At 39.6% G+C, this 13460-nt stretch overlaps 1 protein-coding gene across 1 annotated transcript in view; it reads right to left on the bottom strand.

Moving 5' to 3' along the window:
* cntn5 (contactin 5) overlaps positions 1 to 13460 on the bottom strand; it is a gene marked incomplete at its 3' end in the record, with an annotated part of 142834 nt that overhangs the window by 71521 nt on the left and 57853 nt on the right. The window contains exons 5-6 of the mRNA XM_083695117.1: positions 9853 to 9948; positions 4883 to 5086 (exon numbers count right to left, since the gene is read on the bottom strand). Coding sequence (XP_083551243.1) covers positions 4883 to 5086; positions 9853 to 9948 — 300 coding nt within the window. The remainder of the gene's footprint in view (positions 1 to 4882; positions 5087 to 9852; positions 9949 to 13460) is intronic.

Genomic DNA, 13460 nt, shown 5'->3' with positions numbered 1-13460 from the left:
TCACTGGCTATTGGATAATTTTGTTTGGGTTTGATAAGTCTCCCATATTGTATACTTGTATATTGTGGTTATTTAACTCCAGGCTGGGCGCTCTACATCCATTTTCAGTGACCTGAAAAGAACCTACTACAATCACACAAAGATATGCACCTGCCAATTATCTATACCGTAGGCTACATGCACTGCTGCACATCCATTATACAACATATGTTGTTATTCCACCTTAAGGAAAATAACTAACTGTTTCTATTCTATCCATAGTTTGGCGTGGATGTGCTCGACCAGATGGCCAGATTGTACTCAGTGAAAGTAGGTAGTTGTCGCAGGCGCTTTGCTGTGTTTTACACCATGCTCGACCCCGCTTGTATCAATGCTCACATTTTGTTCAAGCAATGCATGAACAAGGACATAAGCAGGAGAATTCATGTTTTGTCTGACACACAAGCTAAGGGGAAATTTCAGCACCATGGTCTCCACTAGTTCCATGTCATGCACTCCTGCCTCCCGCCCTCATGGACTTTCACATGCTGCCTTAAATTTTGTACATTTTGTTTAGTATATATTGTATATTTTTTAGTATTGTACATTTTACATTGGTTGGCATTCTGCGGACAGCAAAGCAAGAATTTCATTGTACAGGGAAACATGTTTTCTACTGTGCATATGATAATAAACACTTTGAATCTTGAATCTTTGAAAGAGACAATGTCAGTTGAGCAGATGCACACAGAACAAAACCTGAGACACGTGAAATGTGCAACCGATTTGTTGCTAACATTTTGTATCCACTTTAATTTCTTTAACTTTAACAAATTACTTGAATACACTTATTTAATTACAATGTCATTATTGCTTCACATTTGTGTTATATTTTACTTTTTATAAAGGATTGGCGCTTCCCATTTGACCGCTGGTTGAAATACTTGTTTACTGTTTTATTAATAAAAAAAACACTTATGGCACCCAGTTGCAAAAACTTCCAGTTTTGTATTGTACCTTATTTGTTGTACAAATAAAATCAATTACATTTATGAAATTGTGGTGTTTTTTTTTTGTTTTTTTTTTACAGTTACACCAATTATGTCCATCATTGTTATATGAAATATGTAGCTCTTTAAAATACAACATGCAATTCTAGAATTCTAATGATTCTTAAGTCCTGACTAAGCACAACAAGTGCATTATTTTTGCATGATATTGATCGAATTCAATGATTACACTGAAAACACTAACGTCAAACAATGGACATCCCGAGATGTCACTCTGGAGGCTTTGGTTAGTAATGAGGGCCCAGACGTTCTAGTGTTAAGGGAGTATGGGAGTTTGGCCTGAGAACTAGATCCTTTTGATCTGACAACACCTGAGGGAGTATAGCAGTTTGATCTGAGAACTAGATCCTTTTGATCTGACACCTGACTCTGAGAACTGAGTATGTCCTTAGCTTAAATAATTTGGTATTTATACTACAGTGGCCACAGGGAAAGACATTTTTAAACATGGACATGTAAAGCAACCCCCCCTATTCAAAATAACCTAATTGACACCGGTTTGACTGCCACTTTCTCTCTTTCAGTCATAGCCTAAGGACATGTTTTCTTTGTTTGTTCATCTGTATGTTAAGGACCCATCTATATCCGTTTGAACAAAATATATGTCAGATGGCACTGAGCAAATTTGCAATAACAAAGGAAAACACTCCCATTCAGGACCTAATTACCATTATCTATCTGATTAAATGGGAGATTGTAATACGAATTTTACAAGAGTGTGTGTCTCATTTCACAGGCATTTTGAACTCTACAACAAATATTGCACATGAGCCGCTAAGCTTGAACATGCCTTTATCCTCAACACCTTACATGAATTACATGAAGCTTAACAAACAATTTAAATAATGATGATCACTTAGATAAATGGCCAACTTTATCATGGCATTTGAGGCAAAACAAATTCGCAAACCAGCTGTACCACACACAATGTTGTATGAGATGGAAATGAACGCTGTGAGGAAGAAGGAATAGGACTGCTAAAATGTGGGCCATGTACAAGAAATGTTAGGATTGACATTTTTCAATTTCAATCTCATTCCACACATTTATGGCTCCAAAGCAGCCCTTCATAATGTATACTGTATAATGAATTTGCAATATTTCACTAGTTTATGACACAGTATATTTAATAAGATACTGTCTACAGTGGTTGGAACCAACTAGCATTTGTGGTGTGGTGGGGCTTTAGGGGCATATTACAGCGCCACTTATTGGTGCCATTACTGGTTTATGAGTAGTGGTAGACATGGACTTTCATTTTGATAAAGTGAATGCATCATAATCAAATAATTCAAAGCTGTCTGGTAATAAACAGCTTGTTTGTATTGGACGCTCCATAGGTGACTAGTAAATAAAGCTATTTTAGCATTTTCTCCTACAAATATTTGTATTTGGTATTCAAAATTATGTGTACTGGTACAAGTAAGTGCCTATGACCGGTGGATAATATTGCCGAAAAACATTTTTTTAAGACAGTTTATGCTTGAACCCCTGATAATAATAAGAACCCTAACAATTACAATAGGGTGTCAGCACTTCATGCTTGAACCCCTAATAATAACTGCCCTAATAATTACAATAGGGTTTCAGCACTTCATGCTTGAACCCCTAATAATAAGAACCCTAATAAGTACAGTAGGGTTTCAGCACTTTGCTTGAACACCTTAATTTCTAATCCACTCTTGTAAATCTGAGTGAGTGAGTGGGTTCTCAGTCTTCTTCACCATCATCATACATTTAATGAACCACCATAAAATATAGTCATAAACTAAGATTAACGACCACTCCATAGAATACTGAAACCATAGACACTACCTGTCAGTCACATACCCAAATCACATATTTTTTTGTATAATAGCAGATGTACCTGCGGGAATAATACATTTTTAACAGTCTGAAAAAACATTGTATGGATCTAAATGTCAGTTTATTAAAACAGAATTTCATATGACACCATCAGTGCTATGGTCTCATGGGTAGACGGAAGGAGCATCTGACCTTGGCTTCCAGCAGGAGCATTCCTTTTTGGGACTATCATTCTCTGGTAGTCAAGACCAGTTGATATGTTCATAGTCATTTCTGTATTAGCAAGTCACAATAAGTCAATAGTGGGAGTTGGAAAATTGTCATAAGAATCCTACTGAACCCTAACCCTAACCCAACAATAGCATCTGTACAGGTAGGTGTACTGTACTGTAGGAATCACAAATAATACAATTTACTTTGTTTGAAAAATCCTATTTTTGTGGTTATTTATTTGCAATATAAAACGAAAATATATTACAGATATGACCATCTACTATTGTGCAAACTGTCACAGGAAACTGTAGGCACACCCTTGCTAACTTAGCGATAGTAGAGCGAAGGTTTATTAGCAACACGTTTGCAATCTTTCTAAACAGATTAATTATTCTGTAAGAACACTCAGCATGTCTTTCAAACAGGGCTTCATCAATCCAGGACGCTACCTGTAGTCCTATCCTTCTCAGGTGTTCCTGTAGATTGTGAAGTGAAGGTCAATGATTTACTGCAGGGTTTAATGGAGCACAGATGTACCAAGGTAGCTTTGATTAAGAGAGTCAGAACTGGAGCAGGACAAAGGTGAACCATATGCAGATCCAGCTTCAGCTACAACTATCACTCACTTTCAGTGGGGCACAGATTGCACCACCTGATTGATCAGGCTCCAGCAACTAGGGGGCACACATAGCTTGGGAGCACTGGGGCTAGGCTGTGAGGCATGCCAATGTAATTTTCAGCCTTTTAGCCCCAGATTCCAATACATAAGGCTGCGGAATATCCTGAGATCTCCTTTGGGGTAATGGGTGTACAGTTAAGTGGAGATTTGAAGTAGCGCACCCCCCACTACAACTAATATGGAGACGACATCGCAACTTTTTTCCACCACCAGTGGCAAGAAAAAACCCTCTGTATTCCTTCTGCTTATTTCACCTGCATATGTATGATGTCTGAACGTTAATGACCAGGTCCCATTATCATTGTTCCTTTCATTAACAAAGATGGACAATTTGATTTAATATGGTAATGTATTAACATTATGTATGTCTCTGAGGAATGTTTCACACAACAAGGTTACGCAAATTGAAACTGAACTTGCTGGAGGGGACATCGTCCTGCAGAGGTAAATACGTACTGAAACATCTACCGCAACCTGATTTGTGGGCATAAACATCCTTTCACAACTGCATCGGGATGCATTCTCAATGGCCCTCTGAAACCTTGACAATGACAAGCATCTTTGCTAGGTAATAGACACTTCTCTGTGTAGTCAGAGGTAAAAAGCCTGTAGGTTAAAGTTGCACCTGAATCAAACATGGCTCCTGAGAGGATAGTATAAAAGAGTGAAATCTCATTCACAGAGAGGACCATTGATTCAGTTAATTTTATGCCGGAAAATGATTTCCCTGATGGCCGGTTTCACCAAAGCACATTGTCTGTGGAGAAAGCACTCCACACTAATGATAAAGCATTGCACAATCTATTTAGAGTATGTTTAGAATTCATGACACTTTCCCACTCCACCAAATTCCTCTGCAAAACAAGAAAAACACAGCCCTCCCCTCAACTGAATATCTGAAGTCATGCTTGTATACATGTATTACAGGGCATAAAATACTAAGCCACTTGCAGCATGCTTATTTATTCATGTGCAGTATGTAATTCTGCCATACATTTCCTTCTGGGATCTTACATTATTGCAAGGAGGGGAAGGACCCACTTTATTGGAGGAGAAATCAGTGTATAACATGTATGACAGTCTGGAGGTGACACTTGATGAAAAAGGTAGGGGGCAGTGTGTGTGTGAGCCTTACCATCTGTTTTCAGTGTCAGCGGGGTCGGTGGGCTCAGGACCCTGGCATTGGTCACTGTGTTCTTCACCAGACAGATGTAGCTGCCCACATCTGAGGGCTGCACCTTGGAGATGTACAGGTGCCCTGTTTCCTGGGAGATGAAGCGTCGGCTGTCCTCAGCCACAAAGGAGGGGAACTCATTGAACACCCAGCTGTATATAATCTCTGGAGGAGAACATGGAGAGAGCATACAGATGAGAGTAATGCACACCCCACTGGGCCCTGTGAGAGGGCAAGAGGAATAACCTTGGGAGCTAAATTTAAGTCATTGCTTGTTAATGCTTTTCACTGTTAGGTGGATATAAAACATAAATACTTTAAAGCCAGCATTCTTATTGTTTTTCATAATGTTACAAATGCAGTACAGTACTATCAGGAAAACCAGAGGTGATGAGACACTGTGTGATATTATTTATAGATATGATTAAAGAAGAATTGGGTCTCTCAACTTGGTTGTGCATGGTGATGAGACAATGCCCAGCCAACCAAACAAATCAACCTCTCATATGAGGGCACAATACTGAAAAGGTATCTGGTTACTAACATCCAAGTTGTTTGTCTTCTATTTTATTTATGATAAACAGTGAGGAATATGAACTGTCTCTTGTTGGCAGACTTTGCAGCACAGATGTGCATATAAATGAAGTCTTCTTTACAATGTCACACTGAGTTACAAATCAAATGACAACAAGTGTACAGTAAACATTTTGTCTCCTTGTGTGAATTGTTGACTGAAAAGTTACTGGAAAGTGTAGTTCCTTTTTGATTCATTATCAGTCTTGCTTACGTAGCTTTGTGTTTATTTCACAAAATATTATTCCAAAATTCTTTGGCTATAGGCCTACTGCATTAGGCTGCACTCCTTTGCAGCTAGACTGTTACCAGAACATGAGGTACTTATTTGATTCAAAAAGTGTGCCTGTGTGACCTGACAGGATGTCAGCAGCCCCTTGCAAAAGGCATGTCGCTCTGTCCTCCGAGACCCCCATGAAAGGATGGTGGCGGTCCCAGTGGTGCATGAGGCAGAGCGGGCCTTAGGGATCTTGAAGTGTAGAGGGGGGAGGTTCATAGTCACCACCTGTGCTGCACAAGGCATGCGATGTTGGTGATAAGCCTACGTTTTCTTCTTCCTGGATTCGACCCTGGTCTGCATGTTGACCATGACCTGCCCGAACAGTCCTGAGGGGTCGATGGACCAACCATCAGCGATACGTTTCATCTCCCACTCTGATGGTTTAGTTTTGTTAAGCCAGAGAGCTCTCTACCGACCACGCAACCTCCACCACTTGCCCAGTAGCCTCAGCGCTGGCCGGGTGGTCAGCAAGGAGGCAGAGCTCCATCTACTTCTCGTGCTCGACTGTAGCCCTTAGGATCAGGGAGTCACACAGCTCCTTAGCCTGCACTGACAATTAGACAGAGAGGAGGGCTTTGGCTCTGATGGAGCGTGTTGCCTGGGCAGCAGCTCTGTAAATCCTGTCATAGGTGGCAGCATTGCAGTGCTCAGGTTTCAGGGTGGCCATGGTGGAGAAGGAGGAACCCGTTGCCTTGGGGTCGAGGTACTCAGCCGAGGAGGTCACCATGGAGGGAGGGAGTTCCAGCCCACTGACTCTGCATCACTCATGTACATGACAATGGTGGGGGAGAGGGGCTTTATGTACTCCACGTAGACTGAACCAATGATAGGCAATCTGGGAAGCCAGGCATATGCATAAGTGTGGATGGGGGCATGCCTGCAGAGGCCTGTTTCTTTTCACTGTGAGTTTCACTGCGGCCTGTCTGATCGCTTTTCAAGAAAACAATGGACTCCTCATAATCCTCACTCATCTGTGCTCTTTAAGCACAGGTTGAGTGGTATGGAGGGGCTTCCACACTTAAGATCAAAATCCCACGGAGCCTCCGCAATTACTAGAGCAATATGCCTTCATCACTTTAAGTTTCCCTGCCACTGATCGGATTACCGGGTGGCAATTCATATCGACCCAGAGGACGCATGGAGATAAACTGGTATGGAGATAGCCCTGCCGACAACCACCCACTTCACCGTAGTAGCCGAATGGGACCACGCATACGGTAGGAGTGAAGACTGATCCTTATTACCAGGTGAGTGGAAATCCCCTAAATGGCTGTGTCAACAGTGTAACTCGTGTATGCTAGCTAGCTCCGAATGCACGTAAATGAGCCAGTAGCAACACTTGTTATGTGTCTGACACAGAAACTCAAGTTGAATTTGAAAGGAACTACTAGAGAGGCTGTGGTTTATAGTATCACCTAGAGTGAGTTTATAACTAGACAACCTCCCTGTTGTTAGCCAGCTAGCATAGCCTCACATAGTGTGGTGAATGCTAATGAGCCAGGCTAATAACAGTGGAGTGGGGGGAGCAGGCTAATGGTTGTGTACCGTAGGCTAGCTAGCCAGGCAATGCTGCAACCAAGTGTTAACACGAGGGAGCTAACAATACTCTCTTTCACTTAGTGTAGTAAAAGAGAGGAGCACTTTGATGGTGGTATACACAATGAAAGCTCACCCACCAGCTAGCAACAAAAGTAGCTAGGCTATTCTAGGCTACTTTTAATTCAATCTCTTACACTTTGGTTCTAGAGAACCAAACTAGAGAGAAGGTTGCATGGTAAGAGGGAAGCCTGAATCAGCAGGATTCATGTGAGGAAGTATGAGGGAAAGCTTTAGATTTTCCAGTCCAATAGTTAAGATAGGTAGCTATCAGAGCTATTGGAACACTGCAGAAGGGCTAAAGAAGTGAAGAGTGAAAATAATGAAATGGGCACTCCCGGCCTGTTCCAGGTGTGATTGAATAGGGTTTCAGCAAGTTTACAGTATGCAGGGGTGCATATCCCATCGTGAGACTGAAAGAGGGGGTGCATATCCCATCGTGAGACTGAAAGAGGGGGTGCATATCCCATCGTGAGACTGAAAGAGAACCAGGAATGTGGAGCTTACTTATTGATCAGCTTTTCCACAACTAGATGTTTTTTACCTGAGTTTTAGGTGAATTTTAGGTAAATTGAGCTGGGATATTGCAGAGCTAGTTCTTTTCCTATTTCTTTTGGAATCTAGAATGTTACATGTGTGAGATAGTTCTATGGAACAAAGACACAGCCACACTTTGGGACACTTGAAAAGTATGAACATTATAAAAATATATATATTTGGTGATGAAAATAAAATAAAAAAATATATAAAAAATCCATCTATGAAAAGGTTTTCTATACCTCATAAAATGCTTGACTGCTTATGTAATGTAATTCTTGTTTCTTCTCTATACTGTAGTTTCGATAAATGGATGCTCACAAAGTCACTAATCACAAGACTGTATGGTTCAGGAGAGCACAGAGAGGTTTTACTACAGAAAGTTAGCCTGATTGACTGATTAACACTCCTGAAGCAAACTGCTACTAACTGTGCTCAGAGGTCACTGTAACTTCAGAGAGAAGTATCATGTTTATCAAAGCCAAAAAACCCTCTTATGCCAAAGCCAAAAATATTTAATATAATAACCTGTTCACATCTCAGTGATTCCAAATTATTTTCTATTACATTGGCATTCATATTTTACCATTGTCTCTCCATATTAATGTGTTTGAATCCTCCTACAACACAATCAAACAAATCATCATATAATATCATATAAATTAAACTCTGTTTTTTGTCCCTTCATAAAACTTTATTTTCAATTCACTTTAATTATACCTCTACATACTCATTAAACTACTTTGCAAATATTTTAATTAGTGCAATTCAGAACTAAATCACTGTAGCGCAACCTTCAAAAAGCTGCGTTCAAACAAGCATTGTGATTGTGGTAATTTGACATTAAATCTCATTGTTCTTTATTGACCTTCACATGAAAGACTAAATATTCATTTATGCAATGTATACTGTATTGATCCACTCAATCAAACCAATTCCGCCTGCCTAACATGAGGCACTCATGCCATTTTGCCCTTTGTATAATCTTGCTCCATTCTTATACAACTGTTCTGTGGGGGAAAGGTCTTAACACACTTGGCATGATAGAAAATCAGTATTGGCATTTTGCTGATCTCATTTCACAACCGTGCGACCAATGTATGATGTTAATTTCACGTCAGTCAAACTGGCAGGCATTCAAACGGAACATTGCCAGGGCTGAAAAAATCCCGCTGTGTTCCAAGAAATTTCTCTGAACAATGACAAAAATGAAAACACCTGTACAAAGAGCACATGGATAACCTCATATACCTTTCAAGACATTTGTCCTGGACTTTGAGTTATTAATCAGGAAATAGTTTATTGTCAATATGATTCCATATTTTCTCTCGACCAGCTGTATAGTCACTGATTTCTACCTGCTTCCATGACATGCAATATGAGATTGGCTCACACGAGCTTACAACTGCAGTTTGAGATATGCTATAAGACATACTGCTCTGCCTACGTGAAATAATTGCCTATGTAGGATTTATTTTGATTTCTTATGATCCGGTAAATTTGAATTCAGAGACTGAACATCTGCTGGAATGTTATCATCAACCAGTTGGAGAGTGATAGGATAACAATAAAGAAACAAACACACCATTCCCCACTACTTTTGGTTTGCGTCTAAACTATATCCTTTAACTGAGTGCCTAAATTAGTTCCTGTAAAAAAGGGAGGAATCAATCATATACTGTGCTTAACCAGTGAGTGCATTGCAATGAACTAAGTGATGATCATCATCAGATGACATACAATGTGATGTGCTATATTTGAAACTCTAAGGTCCTTTATTTTCCATTTATTTGACATTTTGGTCCTGATATTTCCTTACATCGATATGTCAATAAAATAGGTTTAACGATAACATGGGTGTTTATTGAGATCTGAATGGCAGTTCCACTATTTTGACGTCATGGCTGAGAGACAGACTGGGGATGGAGAGGGTGGCAAAACTTACCTGGTGAATGAGGGGGAGGAGTACACATGAGCACCACACCCTGCCCTTCACGTACTGACACACCTCCTCTTGTCTTCCCACTGAAGGCACCCAGATCTGCAACAAGACAGAAAAAAACATGTACACAACCTGCACTCAAAGTTACATGGATGGGTGATATACAAGTCTCTGAATGTCAGAGATCAATTTGAGATGCTTTTGGGGTTTGACTGATATTGAGCTATGCTACAGGCGTTTTCAGTTGTTCTCTGCTTCACTGAATGTTTATTACCAATTTCAACATGTAATGTCCTAGTAATTAAAGCTGTTAATCTTGCCCAAGGCCTCTGTCCTCTGTCCGACTGTATTATGGAGGCATAAGGGGGATAGTTTTGTGTGTTATTAGTTTAAGAAGATGGCTTGTACTTGAAATAATATACTCTTTATAGTATAGTATTACAGTTTTTCATACAGTAGGTCAAACAAAGTCAAACTTTTGAAACCAAAAACCAAAATAATTGAACACTTTTATTTAACAAAAGGAAGGAAATCATGAACAAAATCATCGATTAATCCTGTTTGACTTGATTGTGAAAGTCTTGGAAGCAGCCGATGAGTTAATGTACCAAGAGAGTATTGTGTATTACCCCGCCCCTCTCTAAAGGTCAATTGTATCTATGCTTGAAAAAATACTTTGAGGCTTCATTCCCTCTAAATGTTGTTAACAGCATTCACTATGGTCAGTGTCACATGTGAAATAAGAACTATAATAATGGAAGAACATAATTCAAGAGAAAATTCTACATTAGTTAAAGCTGTGTGATTCATATTTGGGGTTGAGTAGTCTACAGTATGGACAAGTTCTGTGTTTTCAAGCTTGTATAATATGAACAAATTAAGGGACTAACACAATTCTGTCAATAACATAATACACAAAGTATAACAGCTCAAAGATCCACGTTTATACCTTTGTCTCAGAGCTGTTGTATAGCGCCTTTCAAGCTAACACCAGCCTGTAGTAGATGCATTGTCACACAGTGAGAATCAAATGACAGAAGGTTTGTGCGTCATCACTCTGGGGGAGTGTTTACCGTCACACTGGAACTATTTGGTAATTATGCCTCACAGCAACTTTTGAAACCTGCATTTCTTCTCAATTTCAGACACATTAATGAAGGTTCAAGGTTCAAAGCCGTCATCTCAAAATGTACCATGCAGTCATTTTTCTGTCAGCTGTGTTTTCTTTTTTCAAATAAGTGCCATACTTCATTTGTAAATCGATCAAAGATTCAGTGGCTTATAAAGACTACACCCAACTTTACATGAAGATAGGGTATCATAGCAAAACAATTTGCGCAGTATTTCTGACCTCAATATGTTGTTGATAAGACACTTATTTGGTCACTAGTCAAAGCTGAGCAACTTTCAATGCAAGAATGAGGGTCCTAAACATACTACATAACCCTTTCATTTACACCCCGGTATTAAGCTGGTACGGGGTAAAACTGTTCTTACTTGATAATTGCATATTAATTTGCTATTAATTAGCTGACACAAGCACCATTATGTGCCATATACAGTGCCTTCAGAAAGTATTCAGGCCCCTTCACTTTTTGTTGTCCACATGTTGTTGTGTTATAGACTCAATTTAAAATGGATTAAACAACTTTTTACTAGAGACCTGAGGAATTCTTGACTTGTTTTTTCTCAATAGCCCCAGCAGGATGACATACTGTAGCGCCCTCTCAAACGATGAGATGATACACAAGTTGCAGACCCCTCATATTCACAATACTTCAACCAGAATGCAAACCAACTTCTCTGTTACCAATGTTCATAGGAGAATTCCAATTATATAAGCAAATCTAAGATAAAAAGTGTGAAAATCTGTTGTTCACTGTCTGGAGTTTGGAGGCACATGCTGTGCCACCTTGAGGATAAACTATGAATTGATAATGTGACAGGTCAGGCGGTCAAGAATTTGTCAGGTCCTTACTCACTACTATTGCTGTGCTCACAGTGGCTCAATACCTGAGTCTAATCCACCCTCACGTCTGCAAAGAGAGGAGAGGATCTAACTGGGGAGGGAGATCAGAGGCAACCCCTCTGCTTGCTGGCTTCAAAGTCTAGGCTGAAAAATAGCCCAAGTGTTCAGCAACTCAGAATTTACAAACAAAGAGAGAAAAAAGGTCCAACTGGGACAGGTTTGGAGGCACAGTAATAGGCCAGTGAGTAGAATATTGAAACCCTTGGCTGCCCTCAGGAGGGTTAAGACCCCCTCCACTGGTTCCCTGGAAGTGCTTTGAAAAAGCTATAGTTACTGTACACTGGATAGGGAGTAAAGGACTACAGTAGAGAGAGAGCAGTATGCTGTAAGTTACTTACAAGAGGAAAGAAGATAAGTACTGAAGCAATAAAAAACTCAACATGCCAGCTTTATAAAGGACACATAACAGACAGACATTTATTAAATCATAAGAAACATCCTCCAAATACCTACTAACCTAGGGATGCACACATGTTTCAAAAACCATCTAACCGCAACAATACATTTTATAATCAGATATTTTGTCCTAAGTACAGTAAATACACACTATATGCTATATACTTCATGGCACATGTGTAAATGCATGATTCATTCTAATCTTATAAAAAGATGAAAGAACATAGCCTTACTTTTTTTTTATCTTGATTTATTCTGTACCAGATCTATCACAGTAAATCTAAACTTTCACTGTGGGTGGTTAAGATTCAACATATAACTGTGCCATGCCAACATGAAAAAAACCTTGAGTTTCAAGCAGAGTGATAAATGGTGGCTATTCGTTATGCAGAGAGAGAGCAAGAGGGAAGGCTCTGCATCCAAATGTATGCTGCAGGGCACTTTTCTTTATTTCACTGACAGGGCTTTTGCAGCTTGCCATGTTTAGGAGACAAAGGCAAGAAACAAAACACTAACAGTCACTAATAAATATGACTTGGGAATAGCTCATCAAATGAAATATTCAGCTTAAAATAATTGTCTGTAATAATTGTAATGTAGTTTTACTGCATAACATTATGGAGTTGATTATAAAATCATTATAAAATGGATGGATTCTTTTCTAACCAAAAATCACAAAGAGAAGATAAAGAAAACAGCTTTAGGCAAATCTGGGTGTCCAGACATCAAGAGGACATTTTCAAAGAATTCACTGTCTCAGGAAGATGGTAAAAAACATTCCATGGAACACTTTCATGAGCTCAGTACAGGTGGACAGTGACATACCAAACATCTCTCATCTCTACATACAGTAAGACTTAGTAATGAGTAATATTTTCCTTTAATGTATCACTTTCACCTATACATTAACTGTTGACATCAGTCCCCTTAAAAGAAACATGACATGACCCATACTTTCACTTGTATTTTCTAGTAAAGTCCACTGACTAGAATGGTGAAGCAAAAGGTCCCTGTAGGCATGCCAATAAGGCTATTATGGTCATTGCCCCTGGGGAAACTGTTAGCAAAACTAACAATGTGTTTTCCACAAAGCATAGTGCCCCTGGCCTCTCCCTGTATGCTTCCTTGGCTTGTGATGATGTTGTGGAGCTAAATGAGGGGATTACTAGTGGAAGAAATGTGCTTT

Source organism: Argentina silus (genome assembly GCF_951799395.1).
Source record: "Argentina silus genome assembly, chromosome: X".
NCBI lineage: Eukaryota > Metazoa > Chordata > Actinopteri > Argentiniformes > Argentinidae > Argentina > Argentina silus.
The sequence above is the reverse complement of the archived record's forward strand: the minus strand, read 5'-3'. Positions and strand labels throughout refer to the sequence as shown.